At 38.0% G+C, this 23,361-nt stretch overlaps 1 protein-coding gene across 1 annotated transcript in view; it reads right to left on the reverse strand.

The window, feature by feature from the left end:
- The window catches only part of LOC148425447 (juxtaposed with another zinc finger protein 1-like), a 16,491-nt gene extending 6,643 nt beyond the window's left edge, over positions 1-9,848 (reverse strand). Inside the window, exon 1 of the mRNA XM_088410336.1 lies at positions 9,635-9,848. Coding sequence (XP_088266462.1) covers positions 9,635-9,749 — 115 coding nt within the window. The 5' untranslated portion in view covers positions 9,750-9,848. The remainder of the gene's footprint in view (positions 1-9,634) is intronic.
- Positions 9,849-23,361: the final 13,513 nt, after the last annotated feature.

Raw genomic sequence — 23,361 nt, forward strand, 5'->3', positions numbered from 1 at the left:
TGTTTTAATGTAGAAAACGCCAAAGTGGCAAAAAATGAGTGTTTGGGATCATACAGATGGAAAGTCAAGGTTAGTGGTAAATAATTCAAAGCTTTCACATAGCAGTTAGCAGCAGGTAATGACCAATTGAGGGACACTTTGTTCGCTCTGATTCACTCGTGGAAATAAGCGGTCAAGAAGGAAGGGGGTGAGACAGCCACACAGTGAGAGGTACGGCTTCAGTAAACAAGACGTTTCACTTCTGGTTATCAATATCGATACCATAAAACTCATACTCATACAGTGTGCCAAATGTAATTTATATGCATATACTGTACATGGAAGTGGAAAAAATATACCACAAACCAAATCCTTTATAAGTTTTCTGTCATTACAGTGTTCCCCAACTTAGTTTTTGGATATGTTATGGCAGCTTCACTCTATTGTCATGTTTTATTTATAACCATGTTTTTATTGCAGGTTTACGTTGCTATTATTATTATTACTATTATTATTATTATTATTATTATTATTTTTTTTTTTTTAATATTTCTTCCTTTTAAGTCAGACCAGTCAAAAAGTTATTTAAAAAAAATCAACCTCTACTACATGGATTTTCATTTAGTCGTTGCGGTGACTTAGTGAATGACAGTGTATGTGCATATTTCAGTTTATTATCATTTATGTAGATAATTCACGTTACTGCCCGTGTTAAGTAAGCAATGGGTGTTTATACTGTTTATATGTTCGTTTAGTGTTGACGTTGCACTTACAATTAGCAGTTGTTGTTAGTAATTGCTAACTGCTAATGTAGTTTAAATACAGTGTGTTTACATAATAATGTTCGGGAAGCGGCTATGTTAGTTATTGGGTTCAAGACTTGTTATTTTGTTATTTTTCAGATACTACACGATACATGAGCCATGATATTTGATGACACCTTACAATATTCAAGGACTTGTGCACCACTGAGGCAAAAGACATTTTGAGTTCAACTTGAAGACTGATGTGCTCGCTTACCGGAGCCCCCTGGTGGTGGTCAATATAATCCAAATAACCAGTCCAGTGGTCAAAATCCCCAAGAGTTTCAGAAAAAGATCTGACAGTTAAGTAATAATATTTTGCGAGGGAAAGCGGTTCGGAAGATGGATTACATCCACCCGTGTCTGGATACCACGACAAGGATTGTCTGCATGTTTACTGAGATGTTGTCAACAAAAACATCTAATATGCCTGATGTTGAAAAGCTGTCCAGTGATGTCAGAAAACAGAAGTCACATTAAACGGGTAAGAACACAATTTCGTCAAAGGCACATTTTTGACAAACAAAACCACAAATTGGCTTTTATATAGAGAATTCACATTTTGTCAGTTTATATTTGAAAATACAAAACCACATTTTGGTTCATAGGGGCTCTTTCAACAATTTTGGGTTGCAGACCACTGCCATAGAATATCATACGACACTTTTTATGATACAGGCAAGTAAGGTTCTGAGAACAGCTTGACACCCTCAAGGACACTCCATAACAAACGCATGTGTTTCATTAGCGGTGGATCTGGTGAGAGGGACAGCCCCACTACTCTCCTTCTTCCATCCAAAGTCATGGAAACAGTGTAGGAAAGATGGTGACAAGCGCCAAATGCCAGAGGCGGCACACAAAGTCATGTTGTTGTGAGCGTTGTACGGTGGTATGTGTAAGCCCAGCAGAAGTTCACTAATGAGCCTCCGCGAGTGGAATGGCAGCCCGCTCAAACAGCAGCGCATCAATCTGTTGCCACACGCTGTAAATCTCGCACACCTCACGTGGAGACTACGGAGATGGATGGTCTCCGGGGGGCAATTCCCTACAAGCCTCTGCTATTCTTTTGGGGCCCACCAACGCTCAGGCCAGGACCGGGGGGACCAGGAGGAAGGCGCCTCAAGTAGCGATGGGAACCCCTTTAAACAAACTACACCGGTGGTCTACCTTGGTGGGCAAAAATTAGCAGGCATGGTATGGAGAGATGTTTAGTCAGAATATCTAGTTACGGAGGTCCTTTGATAAGCTCGGGTGACTGGAAACATAGAAGGTGAATCGTGGTCAAAATGGTTGATTTGTGAAATACACGTGCGTTACTAATATTAATAATACTTTTTGTGTGTCCAATCTACAAAGGTTTGAACGTCAGGAGTGTTTAAACGAAAGACAAATGTAAGAAAATGTTAATTCCAATCTGATAATATTGTATAATGTGTAATCTGAGGTTTTTTACAGCTTTAAAACATGTATACTTATTGTAAAATAAAAAACATAAAGATGGCTACCTCGTGGCTTTTGTAATCCTGGCGATAAACGAGCGACCAATGTACAGTTAATGTCTGTAAAAACACATTTTGCTACTTGCTTCCCACTGACAATGACATCATACGTAATCAGGCTCAGATAACGAATGACGGCTCAGCTTGCAAACGTCACATGACCAAAGCCAGAAAACAGGTGAGCTGTGATTGGTTACCTGAGTCTTTCACACATGTGATGTCATTTTCAGATGACTACTGGCAGAAAAATGTTCTAAACGTACCAATTAAACGTGAAAAATAATTCAGTTAGCAAATTCATGATAGACATAGTAAGAATTTGTAACTGCTGAAATTGTTAAATAATTAAAGTATACCTTTGAACAAAGACTATTCATGAGTTTGTTTTTGAGGTACTGTATATTTTAAGTATTGGAATGAGTGAGTGCAAGTATCAGCCGCTATCTTAGTCGCTGCACATGGGGCAGTTTTATGGTCACAAACTAGAAATGACAAATTAAGAGAAATGAAAATTGCCATTATTTTCATGGGTTTTTAAGAAAAATGCTACATTGGATTAGGTTGGTCTTTATTTTTTCCAAATTAACTGTCTGCTTTTTTGTGTGAGGGGGTAATTTGTGTATCAACAGTACAGTATTGGTGACTACTCATAGTTGAGTAGTACCATCTGAAAAAAAAATATCCCTCGTAATTAGGGGCAAACATTTATGTTTTATTGATTAAAAAAAATGAATATTTCAAAAGACTATTGCACTTTACAATTTGAGTGACCGTTGCTATTTAAGATATTTTCTCTACAAGCCGATACTGTTTTCCAGATTTTCCAGTCTTTCCCTGGACATGAACTGACCAAAGTTAAGCGCAAATATTACAAAACTAATGTTTAAAATAAAGAGAAAAGAAAAAAAAAAACCTTGGATGAGAACAAAAGTGTGGGTTTATTAGTTTATTTATTTTTTGGAATGCAGATGAAAGAAATGATTCACTATAATTACTAACAGATTAACAGCAGGTCTGGACCCATTGTTATAGCAGCGTAACCTGTACAAATATTTTTTCAAATTAAAATGCGTCACAATTTTTCACTAATCTATGATAAATTAGTAGCAAAGCCGTAATTACAGTAAATATTTGGAAAAAACCCACCCCTAAGCCATTATTAGTATTGATCAATCAAATCAAATCATATGGTGAGAACATAACCCCTTCTTCAAGATATTTTATAATATGCCGTTCGAAACCTCAAAACATCCTACGCCCATCCCCAAAAACCCCTGTACCCACAAACAAGTGAAAGCCAAACGTATACCTGCCTAGTTAAACCGAAATGCAGGACTCTAATGTGTAGTCAAAAGAGGAATAACAACACATCATGGGAAGTTGAGCAATATCCACGCAGACCTCCACGGAGACAAAATTTCTCCGAGGAGCACTCAATAAGGCACCTTCCAAACTTATATTCTAATTAGAACATGCATACTTTCAAATGCCCATCCTTAGTTTGATGAACATGCTCTCATCGGTGCCCCGCTGACAACAGAACTCAAGCGGCGAGCAACAAACCTTTCTCAGACAAGAGAGGAAGTGACGCCTGCCGCCTGCTAACAACGCCCTCTATGACCTACGACCCCTTCCCCCGCCTCTCGTTTTCTACCGTCGTCTGGCTCTCCCCATCCAGCCTCAAGGCCAGATGCAACGCGGTTTAGGGCCAAGTGCCGTGCCGCCATGTTTATAGCGACTGTGATCAGCGGGGGACACTAGCAGGGGCGGTGGCGCAGGCGATTCGTTATAATGTGGCCTCAAGAAGGAAATGAAAGCGCGTAGTTGTGCTCCATGTGTCAGATGTTTCGTGGCTTACTCGACACACGGAAAGCGGTTCAAACGATCCGTCCCCAAATTTTTTCAACATAAACATTTTTATATGCTGCATGTTACACCAAATGACAAGTAGCTTTGCCCCAAGCCACTCCTCTTTAGAGTACCGCTTTAAGAACTATAATTTTTAATTAGCGAATGAAGGCATTGTCAGAATCTAAATTGTAGAGAATTATTGTCACATGTACGGCACAATACCACACTGTGAAATTCTTACTCTGCTCACCTCAGAAGACAAGTAACTCAGTAAGTGGTATTTTTTGGGCACTACAGCCGTTGTTGAACATCATACAAGCTTCATAAGTCCATAGTACAAGTGCTAAGAAAGAGGACATCACCACATTTTTCTAAAGTTGGTCATGTGATGTTAGCAAACTCAGCCTTCATTGGTTATTACCTTTTGCTTCTAATTTATATTCTACAAGCACAATATTTATCAGGATACTGTGTTTAGAAAAGTGAGGTTAATTATTAAATAAACAGAGAATTATTTTAGCTATTATTCTGATTTCAGCCTTTTAACATTTTTTATTTTCTGATTCCTGTCGTCACTAAAGCGGACTGATTGTTTTGTGTTTAATGAAAAATAAGGCATTTGCAAAAGTCTGCTTTTACTTTGAAAAACTAATACTGTATACTGTATAGTATTACATCATGTAAAATAGAATGATGTTTAAAAAAAACAGAAAAAACTGGCAGTCTGCTTGTACTAAATGTAGTCCTCATAATGTAAAACCAATAGCATTACAGCGCACATATGGTTAAGGACAGTATATTCAAATTGGACCAGCAGTTAACTCGCAAACATACCATTGTTGAATGTTATTAATCTGAGCTAGGTTTAGCTTTCTGTCTCAGTCATTGCACATGAAAAGGAACGGTGGTCTTGGGGGGGTGGGGAAAGCTAATTAGGCCAGCCAGGTGCACGGATCAGGGAACTAGTTAGTGCTTTTTTTGAATTTATTACTTCCGTGTGCGGGGCAGAGGATGTCAAGCAAAATCTTCTAAATGAGCCTCCACTGAGGGTTGGCAACAAGCAGACTGATTGTTGGCTAGCTTTGGCCACTGTAGGCCATCATGACGCTGGGCCCCAGCAACACACACACACACACACACACACACACACACACACACGCACGCACGCGCACACACACACGCACGCACGCGGACAGGTCTTAATAACACTCATTGTGTGCTTGGAGTCAACTTAGGTCTGGTTTCTTAGCAACAAAGCAAACATTTGAGTGAGGTTCTTCCCTCAACACATAACCACTAGACCACTAAGGACATCTTTCAAGCTTAATAACTTGATTTAGGCTCCACGCTGAAATCTTTCCTCTCAAGCAGCTTTTCTTCTGGTCGTTGTTAGTACCCGCTCTTTCATTGTGGCTGAATATGTTGACGAAGTTAGAACCCATTAGTGATCTTGGATCTGCCCCTTTGCAGATGTTACAGCTTTCAGTCTCACCATATACCAACTATGCTATTGATTTAGGCATGCCATGAGAAAACCCAAATTTGACATTTTAATTTTATAAGGCGAGCAAATATGTTGAGGGATGACTGTTTTAGCATTACAGGAAAGATATAATTGTTTAACATTTTTCACAAAATTACAAATGCATCTTATTAAATCTAGGGATGTTCTATAACACTTTTCATCTGATACCAGAATGACTATTCAACCTCTAGATGGTCAGCGATTCCGATACCAGTACTGATATACTAATACTTTTGAAACACAAAATACCCCCAATAAACAATATAATTTTTTAAAAGACCTATCTATTTAAATACTGCAACTGTCTTTAAAATTTCATGAAGTTAATGTAATTTTTTTAATCTTTCTAATTTGTAATTTTCAAAAAATAACCCAAGCGTGGGTTGAAAAAGGACCAACACAATATTTGGGTCCATTTAACCCACCTTTCTGCATAGTTTTTTTACACAACGACCTTTTTTTTTTTTTTTTACCCAACGACCTTCTTTTTTTTTTTTTTTACCCCATAAGAAACAAACAACAAAATGGAAAATACCACTTTTTTTGAGTTATTGAGTTATTTTAACCCAACTGTTTTTGGACAGATACCAATACTTGGTATCGTTATGATACGTTATTACTTTTCTCATAGACAATGATTTTTTTTTTTTTTTTGGTACAGCAATATTATGACTAATTCTTAAAAAAAATTAATAATATATATATATATATATATATATATATATATATATATATATATATATATATATATATATATATATATATATTTTTTTTTTTTTTTTTTTTTCTCCATAAAATTGACATTTATTCATGGGACATTATAACATCCTTGAAAATGTTTTAGTAAATTTACATGTTTTTTTTTTTTATTTATAACATTTTTATTAAGAGAACATAGTTTTTGTAATATGACTATTCAACATTTCCTTAACAAAAACAAGATTATTCTTGTAAAATTGCAGTGGAAGTACAAAATACATTTTTGATCCTGAAACAAAAATGAACTTTTTCATATTTTTTCTCTATATTACAAGGATATTGTCCAAGTCCTGTATTTTTTTTTTTTTAAATAAAACTTAATGTGGAAACACCTTCAATTTCAGAAGATGTCAAACTTAGGAGGCTGACAAATTCAAGCTATTACCTTTTGAAAATGCACATCTGTGAACTGAAAGTCATTTCAGGTCATGAAGCATCATCAACATCAAAATGTTGACTTTAAAAAGTAAAAATATGTACAAAACTGTTATTTGGGCAGAAGATTCCGACTTTGAATAATCTAAATTAGCAACATTATTCTCTTTATATTAACATTTTTGTTTACCAAATAATTCTAAAGTTTCTTGATAATGACACAATTTTCACTGGTACTTTAAGTGAGGCATGTGGTCTTTGCCCTGCTCCATGTATTTAAAAAAAAAAAAAAAAAAGCTTTAGATAACGTCACGTGTGATTTGGCACTATGCCAATAAAATGGAACTAAAGTGGAACTTTAAGCCAGTAAAATCATTCTCCTTTTCGGTGAGGCCACAATACTCTTTTGAAGACTTCCAAGCTTACTACCAGTACACTAAATGAACAAAAGTATCGGAACTGTAGTTCAAGCCACCTAATGGGAGTGCAGGGCACATATTCATCTGGTCCCCTGTTGCACCAAGTACAGCTGGGTAGCGCCATCTATCGTCTGTCAGCCACACCGGGCAGCCTGTTGCTCCGAGTGGAGGATGTTGTTGCTTGTTTTGCAGGCGCCTAATTATAAAGGAGAATGTGCTTCATGCAGCAGGCCACCAGATGACGAGGAAGAGCGGCCAATTCAGGCACTCTGTCTGTAATTACGCTTCGCAGGCACTTGGCACAGCGTGCAAGATTTCGCACTTCTACGAGTGGGCACACAATGGGGGTGGGGTGAGGGATTAGGGGGGCATAAAGTTTTTCCACACAGAGTACACTAATTGCCTCATTATTCCCCAATAAGTCATTTTAGGGGATTTCCCCCCCTCCCTTGCGACTAACACCTTAGACACACGCACTACACACAATGAGAGGGGAGAGGATATTAAAGCCATTCAAGCAACAAACAAGAACAACAGAGGCAGCTGGGCCCTTGTCAGCTTCAATAACGAGACTGAAATATTACACCGAGGGAACAGATGCAGGAGCTAAGTATGCTAAAAAGTGAGCAAGGGAATTTACTTTTGGGATTACTTCAAGCTAAAAGACATTTGCTCTTAACTATCAAAGCCTCATGTTAAAAGCATCGCATCCATGGAGAACATTGAATAAATATTAAGTGCCGTTTTGATGATGCAGCTAGTTTATATAACAAACATGAATGCCAGGAGGAATTCAACACGCACGAGTGAGCAACAAAACCAAAACGGTCTATTGAATGCCATTGGGTCAACAGCAACAGCAACATTTTATGACATTAAATGACAAGGTTCTAGTTAAAATAAAAGTCGAGGACATGCAACTCATTATTACACGATCAAACTCGTTGCAGATGCAGCAACAAGCTCACCAGGTTTGATATTTGCCTGATATCAATATTTAAAAGCTAGACTTGAAAAAGCCATACTGAGTATATGCAGAGTTTGTAATAAAATATTTCAAAACAGAGCTTTCAGCTGTGCAGCTCCTCATTTCAGTTCCACCATCACCTGACAATATTGACCCGCCACACAATTTTAAGTCTCGCCTTAAGCTATGTTTTAAATCTGGACGCGCCAAAAGCCTATCAACCCCCCCACCCCCCTCTTTATTTAACGTTGTTGTAATGGGATTCCTGTTTTCATTGTTTTATTAGAGTATTGTAAAGGTGACCTTGTCCCCTGTAAAAGGTAGCTGAATATAAGATACACCAACACAGACTGATGCTGATAGTGTACATTTGTACGCAAAGTTGGAAAATGTTCCAATACTATGGCACCAATATAATTTTAGAAAAGAGAGAGGGAGCGAGCAAGAGAGGGTAATGAATTAAGGTATACAATTTGAATATGAAATCTTTTTAGTCTCCACCGTCCCGCGAAAACAATTGAGAAAAAAACTCAACCTGACTCAAGCACAAGAAGCTAGATGTATAATCAACATACAGAAATCATAAGGGTAATATATATATATATATATATATATATATATATATATATATATATATATATATATATATATATATGAGATTGATTTTTTTTATTGATCACAATTAATCTCATGCTTTGACACCCCTGATCACGATTATCAGGGGAATTATCAGGGGATTTCAAAAGGTTAGTAATTATTCAACAATGGCGAAAACAATTGAATTTAATTATAAAAAACGCGAATAACTTATAAAATAATAACTTATTAAAACAATAGCAATCATTTAAAAAAAACACAGAAATAAGCCACTATTTGAGCAATGTTCTATACCGGCGCTGTATAAAAAATTAATGGAATAGTGGTACTTAAATCAGTTCATTTAATCCTTGATGAAATGAACGGTTTGTGCTCAAACATTTATAAAGTCAAACTTCTCAGAATTTGAAATACAGTATTCCCCAAAACCCCAATAATGTTAACGATGGTAAACAAGCAATTTTTGAAGGCGTTCCCTCATGTCAAAAGATAAAAACTTTTATGAAATTCACAAGTTTTAGAGTTGTTTGAGGTTGTGTGCGAGTCAACCGCATTTCCGGTCGAAGTTGTGCGCGCAGGGCCTTTCGCTGCAATAAATGCTGCACGAGCGAGATGACAAAACGTCAACAACTCTTCTTCCTGTTGCAGTCAAAAAGTCGACGACGTATAACAACGTGATCCCAAGCGCACAAACACTGAATTTATGTCGCGGCGTGATGGACAGGAAGTACAATAATAGCAGGCGAAGAGCGACTCCCACCACACCTAGCAACAGGGTTGTCAAGGAGCAGGAAGCCGCCGATTAGCTTGTTAGCCTAGCCGCTAATGCTAACCGCGAAGCTCGGCCGTCGGGCTCTCACCGATGTGGTTATCCTCGATGTGCAAGATGAGCTCGGACAGGGAATCGAAGTGGAGTCCGCAGCTGCCGAACCTGCAAGCGTTGGAGAAGAAAGAAGCAGCGGCGATGCCTGTCATGGTCGCTGCTGCATCGGAACCGCGGGAGAGCTCGGCAGCGGGCTGACGGCCGGTCCGCAGCGGTGGGAACAGCTGGAGCTGCAGGGGCGGTGGCGTGCGGCGCGCCGGCCGGGACTTTTTCTAAGATGCGTCAAACTCGACGCAGACAGGTAAAGTTACCGGAAGTGAGCCGTTTTGTCTTTCACAACAAAAGCGATACCTGAAAACGATGTCAAAGTTGCCACTCAGCGAGTTTTCTTTTAACACAATGGGATAATAACCCAACCGATGTAAAGTAGCATCGCTTTATACGTGTACATATACACTACCAGTCAAAAGTTTGGAAACACCTTGGAATTCCCTATCTTCAACATTGTCTTACTAAAGTCCTAAATGGTCGTTTATTATTTAAAACACAGACATTATGAAGACATAGAGATGGAATTATTTGGTAAACACACAATGTTGATCAAAACTAAAATTGCAAGTCGTCTTTAACTTTTAAAAATTGGAAGAAAAAAGAAAGTGGAAGAAAAACAAACATTTTCTTAGTCTCCAAATCTCTTGAACAGTTTTTGCCGGCTTCTGATATCAAATCTTGGTAAATGTGTGATCAACACACTCAAAATGTATTTGAATTCACAGTCATTCCGGCCCTTTGACAGAAACTATCACTACAATGCGGCCCAAAATAAAAATTTGTTTGACACCACTGTTCTATAATGTATATTGTACACTATTTATTGTTCATATTTATTTAATAATCACAAATCCGAGCACCTCTTCCAATATTGTTGTATACCTGCTGAAAAATGACAAAAGGGCATTCTATTCTATTCTATTCTATTCTATTCTATTCTATTCTATTCTATTCTATTCTGTAGAGGCAGTGTAAAGCAATGTTCCTGCCACAGTGGGGCAGTGTTGGTTAAACTTGTGCGCCACCGTCTCGTTTACCATAAACTTGTGCGGACCTGATGGTAAACCATTTATCTGCAATTCTAGTTATGACAAACACATTGCGATATGCAGTAGGTGATATTTTGGTCATCTTTGGGGAGCACTCCTGAGCGATGACAAAGTGCTGTCTCAATTTATTTTGGCTGCACTACCGTTAGCACATCTGCCTCACAGTTCTAAATTTCTTCCCGTGCTTACAGTACTGTACGTATTTTTTTTCTTCCAAATTCCAAGAACACCTGGGATCCAATTCAACCCCGACCCGGGGTATAGGGATAGATGAGTACATGCAGCTTTAATTTGTTTCGGTATCATGAATTTATTGAGGCTGCTAATGAAAAATGCAGCAGGTGATCATTGTTTTTCAGTTTAAATTATAATTGTGGATGAGGTCATGTAATTTGTGTTTTCCAACAATCAACATTTAATGAATTGCTTATTTAAACAAGGGTGGGCCGTATCTTATTTTATAGTTGTTGGCATGAAGAAATAATTTGATCTGTTATATTTTGACTAGGTCTTCAATTAGTGGTTTTGATCAGGGAATATCTCAGGGTCAAATATATTGTCTGTCACAAAACCGACAATAACAATAATCTGAGTTACTGCCAGTTTGTTGGCAATCAATAAAGTGCAGCTATTGATAAATCGCATTCAGTGTATCAACGTATTTTGTTTGGCGATAGAGGTAAAATACTGTCTTATGAATAGAATTTCTATTTTATTGGCGTCACATTCAAGCAACTAAACCCAAACGTGTTAATCAGAGGGAATATAAATAATTCATGATAGCTATTAGGAACCTTGTAAATATAAACTTTTTTAAAATGATGCTACAAATATATCCCTCTTGCAGTTCTTGCAGTTTTTCCCCTTTCCAGCTTGGTATTATATGGCTTAGAACTGAACACAAACAGCAGCCCGATTCAGATGTCAACAGAGCCATGGGTACAAGGTAAGCACACAAACCATTATCCTATACCCTAATAAATCCACAGAGGCATCAGACAGGCAGCCACATTCTCCAGCCACCTAATGTAAATGTTACAGGCTAGAGTGTTTGAGAGTTGGAATGTCACTGGGGTTATCTAGTGGGATCCTCCCAGTTCATACATTTTGTTGAATTAGGTTCAGCAGTCATGCTTGTATAGGCTCAACTGTTAATCTGCTGGTGGATATTTTACAGTCTTTTTTTTTCCCTCCAAGGGCTCAAAAATGACACAAAGATGTCTTTGTTACAGGCAGTAGTCCAGGAAGATGTTGACACTGTGTTTCACCAATGTACAGTATCAAAAACTATACTTAGTGTATTGGAATTCCAAAATTGTTGTATGTACAGCACAAGCTTCTAAACTCAATACAATCTGATCCATGATGCTGGTTAACTTCCACGTTGCTCTAATTTTTAAACAATTTCCCCTCTTGGGAAATAATAATGTTGTTATTGCTGTGACTTTTAGCGCCACAGCAACTTACTCGAATGATTTGTTTGGCGCAGTTTATACGGCTGATGGGAAATGCTTGGCTAGGAATTAAACCCACACAGTTCACAAGAATGGCAACAGAATGCAGCCTTATTAACTGTGCAGGCAGTGTTTTAATTATCATTTCAACATTGCTAACTGTGAATATAATTTTTGCTTCAGCAAGAAAGAGTTTCCTGCAAAAAAGTAATTATAACTGTGTGTAGATATCACTAGCGACATATTATGATAGTCAAACATTGCTGTAACAGTTTTGCTCTGACCAAGCAATCAGAGGACAGAAAAATACTTAATTTTGGGCCTCTGTGAGGCAAGTCGAAAATTGGATACTAGCACACTGTAGTTGAATTTACATTTGCCAGCATTGCTGATTATGAAGCCTCCTGGCAGATTCGATTCTGGCAGATTAGACTGACATGGCAGCACATGGAGGTAAGTCTGCGAAAAAAGAAATCAACATCTACGCTGTAATTACATACACTGAAAGTCAAGATAAATACTGTACTACAAACTGAAAAAAAATAGGCTGCTGTGAATTAATTGTGGCATTTTTACAAAAGGGAAAGTGGGTGTATGGTAATTTAACATATTCTTGTTTTATATTAGGCATCGTCGAGTACAAATACAAAGTATGAGTACTTGGTGAATACCTGGCCTTATTTCAAAATATTGGTACTCGCAAAGGCAGCAGATGGTAGTATTAGTTGTTCTATTGGAGCAGTTTTACGATCATGCACCGTAAATTACTAGTTCAATTACTTGTGAAAAAAGTGCTATAGTACAGCTGTTTTATCCAAGAATATAACATGCATTCTTTAATGGTTGAGTTTTACATGTTCAAGCTTTAACAAATAGGGGGCAGTCAAGCATCAAACCTGCCCAGTCTGCTCGCCACGAAGAAGAAGACAAACAGCTTGTGAAATGGATTTGCACTCATGAAGTATAGCACTTTTTTTAGCATAGGTACTCAAAGTCACTTTCTTGGGATATGATCACTCTCACACTGAGCCACGCCGTCCCCAGAAAATTATTGTAGATGACTGTGTGGATATGATTACATGTGTCATATACAGTACCGATAACATTATGTATGTGTGAATAAATGGTCGTTTGCGTTTGCTGTCTTCAAATGGTAATTGCTAGTTCTAATCATGATTGCTAACCAGCAAGCGTAGGCACATTTTGTTGGTGTCTCACAATTCACATATGTTGAAAATAACGAATAATTATTAGTTATGTTTGCTCACTTCAGCTCATGATCAACCTCAAGAGATTATTAAAAAGCAACAACTGAAACTAAAATAAAATGGGGGTGCAATTTCTCAATTATTCACAATGGAATAACAAGGATACGTGTAGTGCGATTGCGGCTATACCGTTTGTGTGTATTTGTTCATTGCAAACACAGAATACGACATGTTGCAATATACCGAAGGATCCAACCCTGACATTTTTCCTCCCAGTTTGAAGTTAATCAAAAATATCCAATCATCTACAATAGCACTCACACAAGATACTTTTGATCTTTAATGCATTTATAGATCCTGCACCTTTTGCCATCCATGCAACACTTTCAATGCCTTCCAAGGTGAACTCCCTCATAAGTGTTGCACAAAGGCATAATAATAAAAGGTTTAGTATAATATAGATCAAATCGGCTTTAGTGTGGGTCACCGACCCAAACTGCATCTGCGCTTTCCAGCCTTAATAGTCTGCTTCTCGGAGAACATAATGTTTGGACTGGTTGGGTAATATATTGGCAATAAAGAGACAAAAGGATGTCATAAACGTTGATTAAGGCTCTGGTTAAAAGACACAGGCGGAGGAGCTCTGAGTTATGGGGGCTTTTCAGACTGCGTTATTGTTCAGTGACAGTGCTCTTAGCGGAGTGGTCGCAGGCAAGTGGTAAACATCTCTCAACGTGTGAGGAGCCATTAATCCCAGGAGCCGGGCTGTGGCTTCCCTAGGAGTGTCTGTGGCTCACAGAATCACAGCCAGTTGGCACCAGCAGGTCAAATAGAGCGACTAAATAAATGACTTGTTCTCAAAAGTCCTTTAAATCTCTTCTTATGTGCTGAAAAAAGGCGCGCATTAAAACGGTGTCGTTGAACAACTCCAGTTGATGTGAAAGGAAAGGAGTGATGGAAAATGTCTGCAAGATTATTTCTTATTCTTTTTTATAACAAAAATACAGTATGTGACTGCTAAAATGGAGCATTTGTGTCAAAGATAAATAACATTAGTTGTTATGCATGGGTGGAGTTTGATTTCGTTTGATATTTTTGCAGATGAGCACATTTAGAAATGGGCGTTTGCGCCGTTGTGGGAGTGAACACAGCCATTTGATCGGAATAGGTTGAGATGTTCTGGCTACATGGGAAAAGCACAACTGGTTTTTTTTGTGTGTGTGAAATGTTAAAAGCACACATTTTACACACATCTAAAACGTCTTTGTCGTCGTACATCTGCTTAGGATCAGTGTGGTCCTTTGTGGCCCACCGATAAAAAATGGTGTCCTCTGCCAACATGTAAGTTGCCCATCTCTTCTTTATTCCGTCTCACAAGTCATTCACCACAATAAAAACAAAAGAAGATTTTGTTCTTGTAAAGTAGCAACTAGACAAGCTAACAGTTGGCCTTGCTCTTTCCATTTTTTTCTCCCACAACTACTCTTTATTCTTCATAATTTGATTTTATGTTGGTGGTGTGCTGCACGCGGCTATTTTCCCTCATCATGTGTGGATTCTCTGACGTTAAAAAAAATCTGTTAAGATGTCAAAATTGGGATGTGTGTATCTAGTCTTCACTTTCACCTTTGGGAAAACTTAATTTATCCCATATTTTTTCCATCAACATGTGGAACCTACACATGAACACTCTGAGCCACAAGGAAGAGGAATCCAGGAAAGGGGAAAAAAACACGGTGATTTGGGGTATGGTGCCTAATCAAGAGCATCTTGACAATGATTGAAAGTGGACTGGCATTTTTCCAGCAACCGTACCAATTTCCACATTTTGTTTTGAGGGCTGAAGTCTTGCGAGACTTGCTCTACTCGCGCTTGACAGTGGTTCAGCTTGCTGAAAGAGTATTGCAAAAAGCATGCATAAAGCCAATGAAAAAGCAAAACGCATGCCCAGAATTAATCCTTTCATACATATTGTGATTTTAGGAGATTTGCTCAAGTCATGCACAATAGCGGATCAGACTTTACACTGTTCAGGTCTGCTGCTTTTGCTTCTTTACCCTTGAGACTTGGCTTTAACAGATTTGGCAGTGTTACAAACAGTTGGAGCCCAATAATTAGCCCTATTGGGTGCATTAGCGTAGATTGTACCTTGAGACACATAAATGGACTCCTATTACAGGCCATAAAAACTTTTAGATGGGTCATAGCTTAATCCATAAAGACTACAGAGGGTGTTGCAGGTATGGACCAAAATATGGAAGGTGAATACATGAACTGAAAGCTCGGCTATGTCATGGCTCCTCCAGGCACTGTTGTTTTGCTAATTACAACACTCGCATTTAAAAAGGAAACCATAACACAGGAGATAAATTTAAAACCTCAGAACTGTGTTCTAACTACTTGTTCGCTATACTGCCTAAACATTATGATTCAAGATAAAATTGTATTTGACTTTTTAGACAAGCAACTCTTTTCAAGCAGCTACTACAGTGCATTTGCCAACAAGCAGTTTTTACACTCTAAAAAAATGGCATTATAAAACAATTGGGCTGAAATGGGTCATAAAAAGACCTATAGGTCAAAAAAACATTTTGAGTTAGGTCAAATCAATGACAAACAAAACAACCCAAGTTGTAAACAGAATGAATAATCCACAAAACAACTTTGAGTTTAGTTTGGGTTAAATTATTTACACTAAAATTGTGCCACTCCCTTTTTTGACCATATTTGGCTTATGTTTGACCCAAATGACCCACCAAATTTGGGTTATTTTGTGGGTAATTCATTTGATCCAACTTTGTAGTTTAAAAAAAAAAAAAAAAAAAAAAAACTTGGATTGGTCTCTTTTCAACCCAATTTGGGTTTGACACAAGAGCCCCCCCCAAATTGGGTCAGTTGCCGGTTTACCCATTTGGCCCCTCTTTGTGGAATTAATAAATAACCTCTAAAAGTTTGGCCAGTTCCTTTTGAATTTATTTTGTTTTTTTGTTCTGGGTTTTTTTTTGACCCAATTGTTGAGTGCATACTGATGTCAAACTGACAATGTAGACTTTAGTGCCATCTACTTCTGATCTAAGAGAATACTGTACAACGATTTTTAAATTTGTGAAGTTCTTCTTTGGATATGCATAGCAAAAAGATGCCAGTGAAACATGTCAGGCTCCTGTTAGGTACAGCGTGACTCATGTACTTAGCCATTTTAATTATAATTGTGACACCTATGACTATAAAAAAAAAAGTACGTTAGTGTGATGGAACATACTTTTCCCACATGATTGAAATGTATTCTATTATTTTAATATGAATTCCTTTTTAGTTCACAACTAAAAATGCTTAATTCTCCACATTGCCATTTTAAAGATTCGGCTAATTAGGTTACAAAATAATCACAAAGCAACACAAAAATCTGTTGTTTTGGACAAACTCACACAATTTAGTAGTTTGTTACAAACAACTATTTTTGTGGTATTATTTGACATTTTGGGTCAAATGAATTATGAAAAAGTTGGGCTGGCCCATTTTTTGACCACATTTGAGATGTTTTTTTTTACTCTCCTGTTTTTAAGAGTGATTCAATTAATCCAACCTTTTGAGGTTAAATAAATAATTTGTTCACTCTCTGGCCACCGCCATACCTTCTGGATTTTATGTTGATAGTATAATAAAGAATGATACATGCAGACATAGTCACCCTTCACTGAGGTGTTCTATGAATCAGGCCACGCCCCCGAAAAATTTCTGGCTACGTCCCTGCAGGCCAGGACCCAGCACCGAGTTAGCTGTTGCAGCCAGTTACTATTGATTGTTGACTTTCACCATTGTAGTTTTTGGAGTGCGCACACAATGTGGGGTGACAGTTTTGTGAGCGGAAAGTTTCGTCCAGTTCCAGTGCCGCTATTTGCAGTATACTTAATTTGCCTGACAGAGGCTCCAGTTTTGCACCACACCCACCCCGGCCCCATGCAGTCCACCTCCCGGTCCATCCTCTTAGTGTGTGCACTTGCAAACTCCGCCCAGTTCGCGCCGCCTCCAAGCGGACCGCAATGATTTAGAACTTCAGGAATCCCACGTGACGTCACCCCGGGGTGACGTTATGCTTCTCTAAATAGATCGTATTGTAATCTTTTCTCAGTCCAACGTGGTTTCTTCTGAGAGGCTGCTTCGCGTTTTCTACACTTGTTTGGTAAGTTTAAATCCTCGCAAGCGGAGGCTGCATGCGTCCGTGCAGCTTTGCCCGGCGCCTATCGTACGCCTCGCTCGCTACTTTTGAATGCAACAGCTTGTTTTTTTTTTTTTTTTTGTCGTTCTAGTGACACGCTTGTTTATTATTTCTTCCCAGTTGATGCACGTTACGGTTGGTTAAATGTCACGATGCTCTCCCTGTGACATGTCACTACTTAAGTTTGAAGTCCACATAATTTATCGCATTCTCGATTGAGTGCGTGGAGATAATCGCACAATATTTTTATTATTATATTGGATGCACCGGTTGCTTTCGCTCGTCTAGTTTTCTCCTCACACCGTGGCTTTCATTGTCATGCTTGTCCCATCTCGGGATAGGCAGTTTAGCCGGTGTTCGGTGCGCGCACTGCAGCCCTACAGCCTGCACATTTCCTCTTCTCGGTATTTTCCTGTCACAACGACTTAAAGAAAAGCACTCATCCTCGTTCATGTAAAAAAAAAGTCATCCACATAATTTCTCATTTTGCAGCTTCCTCGATATGTGAGTTTAGACTTATTTTGCGCAAGATTGTGCTGACGGGGTTTAAAAACACACACAACGATAGGCTCCAATCTGCAATCATTTGATTACCCCCCACTGTCATTATGTTTATGTGACACGCTATCAATAACCACTTGTGTCCAGTGCGTGCTGCTGTGAGTATTGATAAATGATTATGTAGGCTTTCACCATTATCCAGTGTGTCCCCTTTAATTATTTATAGTAATCAAACGCCTCATATAAAAGCTTTAAGCTTGATGATACCATTATTTATTCAGCACTCCTTACATTTAGCGGTGCTGCATATGGACGACGTTGCATACATGTATACTCCAATAAAACAAGTTACATTTAAAGAGACATAGCATGAAAGCTTTGCATAAATTTTATTATTATGGCTAAATCTGCCCTGAAACGCGTCCATTGTTTATTATCATAATTAGGATTGGTGAGAACTAATTTTTCCTTTCTCTGTTCAAGTGTGTCCGGATTTGTCGCAGCTAATTCAATATAGTGACACGTCAGTTAAAACATTAACTAAATAGCTCTTTTATTCGGTTAAGCACCTGTGTTATTTAGATTAATGTAATACTTTATGTATTACTACTTTAACGCATAGACATATACAAGGCAACAGTGAAAAAACATGTCACTACAAAATGTAATTATTTTAATAGGCATATTTTTGTCTAACATATTTGCATTATTTACATATACATTTACATATTTACAATTTTATAGTGACAAATGAATTCAGTATTTAAAGTCACATTTTTTAGTCAAAATCAGGCCCTACACCAATAAACCATAATGATAATAATTATACAATTTACATCAGCGGCTGTATATTAGGGGTATGAATACCACTTGGGGTCTGTGAAGATACTGGGGTGTTTCTGCAGGCATCAACAACTATAATTTAATGCTTTTAGTAGTGTTTTTATGGTGTCTGCCTTTAATTTGTCAAGTTTTATATGGATGCACATTATAAGCGATGCAATATTCCGACAGACAAGACTTTTTTCATCCAAAAATGCTTTGCGCTGGTGAATTACCTGTGAATTGACTGATAAATATTCACAATTGGGGTAAACCATTGAGAGAAAAAAAGAACCACTGATTTGCACTATGTAAAAAGGTAAACTTTGTACTTTTAGTATAGTTTAGAATCTTGTTGTTATGTGTAATGATCAACGTTTGTATACACCGAGTGTAAGCGACGACAATTTAAAGTGCAGTGCTTCACAAATTCATGTAAATGGAAAAATGATTGCATGAAGAGTGACTGAGAAGATGGGCCATGATGTTTTAGTCAAATCACGAGGGCAGGCAGGACTTAAACAGAAACACAAGATGTGGTGGATAGAAGAATGTACCCCAAATGTTGCTTTTAAAAAAATCCCATACAGATAAGGCCATTTCTGACCAACACAATTTGTAATACTTTGCACTACTTACTGTAGGAGTGCAACATCTACCCCTTTTTTTAAAGTAATATTTTGATGTTTTACAGCAGAAAGTAATACTGTAGATCATTGTAGTTTTATTAACTTTGTAATTAATTTACACCCATGCACTTTCAACTCTTAGTTTTGGGAATTCTGTCCAGAATTAAAAATGCCACTTATGTAGCTTGCTATGCTTACGCGCTTAATGCGGACCTAATTCTTACCATATTTGGAATCAAGCTTGTTGATTAACCAGCTGCACATGAAATATGACCTGCATTTCCATTCCATTTCTTTCCTGATGGTTGTTACATGTGCTCAAGGTGAAACCATCCTCTCCTAATCGTGACTTCAATCTATGAAATCAGTCACGGTGCTGTCAAGAGTTTTGCTCGTCAGTCATAAACAAACATCATTTAAAGCAGTTTTTCCGAACCTTTAATTACCCAAAGCGGATATTTTACTTTGCAAAAATCTTGGCACACTATCAGACAAAAATGTCTCAACAAGCAGATACGCAAGTTGGTATGTACCTTCTGACATCAAGTGTAAGAGCATTTAATTGGTCTGCCTGTCACCAGGCCTGTCACAATAATTCTTCAGTCAACCAAGTGTTCGATGAGAAAAAATGAACAAGATCATTTTTGGGGTTCGCCAAACGTTCATTTGCATGCTTGTTTGTTTACGTACTGAACTTCATCAACATTTACTCGCGCTGCTTCCTCATTCCCCTTTTTATTGGCCGCTGTGTGGCACTCACAAGCATGCGCACACGTTAGCGTTGGAACAATTTTTGTCACTTCTCTTCATAGGCACGCTTAACTTTTTATACTATTTTTAATGATGCACAGCCATATACATTAATATTAATGCCAATACTAACTATCATTTTTCTAACAGTGATTGTATCCCATCTTTTTTTTTTCACAACTCAATTGCTTGTTGAACTATAGTCACTAGGGTATGTGAAAATTCGCGACAACTGCCAGGAACCTAAACACTGTCGACTGGCACCAGATTCACGTTTTGAGTTTGAGAATTGACAGTGAGTCCACGCAACATACTGTACAGTCTGTATATGCTCCATTGGTAGATCTTTGGTGCATCAAGAGATTACAACTCAACGTGAAATCATGTACAGTACATGATCATGTTCATGAAGTCATATTTTATACCAGCATGGCGCCCGCAGCACCAGGTAGCCCACAAGGATCACACAAGTGGCCCGCAGGACTGTTCTGCCAATTGATCCAAAGTGATAGAACATTGTGATTTTCGAAGAATTGTATATTGTATTTTATGACTTTTTTTTTTGAACATTCTGTGACTATAAATTGTAAGTCAAGTAATGATAATCCAGGTCTATTCTATAGACAACTTCCTTGCATTGCTCACCTAAACATTGCTTGTGAAAATTAAGATTTGCTTTGTTTTAAACGGCAGGTCACAGAATGGGTTCATCAGCAAATTTCATTCTATAAATTTAAGGACGCAAATTTGTGGAATGGATTTATGCATGGTAAATATTGAAAGTAGCGGTTAGCATACATTAAGGACAACATTTAAAAATCTTAAAAATATTGGGCATTTGGCTGATTATGTTTGGCCGATGTCTGAAGGGCCATAATCGATCAATCAATCGGTCGGGCCCTGGTATTAAGACACAAGGAGTGTCAGGAAAGGCTATTCTAATAGTTGTGAGTTTACATGAAGAGGGAGGCTGCAGCAAAGTGACGACTATTGCGGCGTATACTTCGGTAGTGTTTACTTTTCATGTTCACTCAAAGAGCTTGAGGTTGTGCAACAGATATTGTGGTCCATGCACCCTGCCTGAGGCATTGTCGTGATCCTACCTTGAACCTGCGCTGTCAAAGGCCTCAGCTGCGGGGAGCTAGAGGTTTGAATTGCTTTGCATGTTTTCGCTTGCTTTAACCCCGTACGCCTTTGCAGCCCAGCCACTCATTCCCTTGATGTGCTGTTGAAATTCAAATATGCGCTCAACCTGGAGAATTCATTCCCTTACTTCTTCTTGAAATCGAACTCCGCGCCCTTAATCCTTCCCCTGTGCACACATCAGGTTATAGTTAATGTAAAGCGTAACCAAATTTCCTTTGCTAAACTCTTAACATCTATATCAAATTAGAGCCGAGTGGGCTTTCAGAGGAAAGGACATTTAGCACTGATTATGAGAAGTGTGAAAGTGATTGGGTCATTTACAGAATTGATGATTACACCTTCTCCACCTCATATGGTTTGAATTTCCTAGCAAATGTGCTGAAAGATCTATTTGAAATGCAGAAAAAAAAAGGTATTCCTCATCAGGTCATGATATATTTTTCTTTTCGATTTTTTCGTTAGCTGCTGTAGCAGCACGCACCGTTTTCAAGAAGGATGGCGAAACAGAACAAGTGACAAAGGAGAGGCCCATGAAACTCGTCATTTTTCGTCCAGTTTGGCTTCATATTTTGTTTGTTGTGTCAAAGGGGACCAGCTGAGTTTTCAGGGGCCCGCGGTGACCTGGTGACAGCAAGCGAGAGCAGGACCTGGTTGGACTCTGACAGAGAGACCCTGTCCAGACCCTGTTCTGCAGGCTTGCTTATGAAGCACAGCTTGTTGGGAAAACAGCACTGCTTAGCATAACACAATATTTGAGTGTTTTGACTGTGCTTGAGGAAATAAGTCTGTAGCCATAAAAAAAGACACATTTAAGTACTTTACATCTGGTGCCCAGTTGAACTTGCCCAAAGGTAAAATAATCATAAATGTGTTGTGCGGAAGAAATGACAAATATTATGTGCAATACAGTGGAATTAATCAGGGTGAATCATAAGTCTTTTATAGCATCCCATATGTTTGAATAGCCTCACTGATAAAGAGACACAACAAATTTGGCTCATCAGACTTGTCGCATATATTAACCCTTGGCTTTTACGCAAATTATATTTACTGTTGAAAAACTATACATTTATGTAGATAGGGACACAGCATCCTCAAATCAGATGATTAGATTAGCTTTATTATTAGATTAGGCTTTCTTTGCAGGGTGCATCGGTACTTTGAAAGTACAGCAGTACTGTGATGTATGTTTTTTTTAGTACTCATATAAGAGTGTCTGTGTGAAGTTCAGATTGCAAACAAGAGGCAGAGCATTCTTTATTCAAGCTGTTTCTGTCATGTCCAGATACTGTAAAACAAAGGTATAACAAAAACAAAAAAAGTCTGTTAGGCTAATGCAACGCAGCATACAATGTTAGCAAGAAGTAGCCTAGGTTTTAGTGGTAGAAATCTTTGACTATCTCACCATTCGTTTCAGAATTGCTTTTAGATTCCAAACAATATAATTATTAAGTTTTTAATTTTAAAAAAAATGTCTTTTTCTAGAAAAACAGAGACCACAACTGCTATTATTTAGAATAATTGACAGACCAACCGCTAGAATGGAAGACTGAAGCCTTGTTATTTGATTTGGTACTGTAAACATAAGTAACTAGATGGACCATTTATTGTAATTAAGTAAAAATCAAAGTAATTTCACCCACATCATTCTTCTTGATACATGTCAGCTTTTATTGATTGACAGAAAGCCCACATTGTTTATATACTTTCAGTTATTAATGTTTCCTAAATAGATTTGTGTTTTTTCTTTCTGAATTGGAATTGTTTGACTGCATTTGAATGCACCACATCATATTTGGCTATTGCTGATGCTGGAGAGTTGTGCCGTATCATAAAATGACAGCGTAATCGATGAGCGGTTTCTTACTGTCCTTAATCAGTATCGTAAGAATCGTAGGAAATTTGGATTTTGATTCTTATGTGTGTATCAGAGTA

Source organism: Hippichthys cyanospilos, chromosome 3 (assembly GCF_059441005.1).
Source record: "Hippichthys cyanospilos isolate Australia breed blue-spotted pipefish chromosome 3, RoL_Hcya_1.0, whole genome shotgun sequence".
Lineage (NCBI taxonomy): Eukaryota > Metazoa > Chordata > Actinopteri > Syngnathiformes > Syngnathidae > Hippichthys > Hippichthys cyanospilos.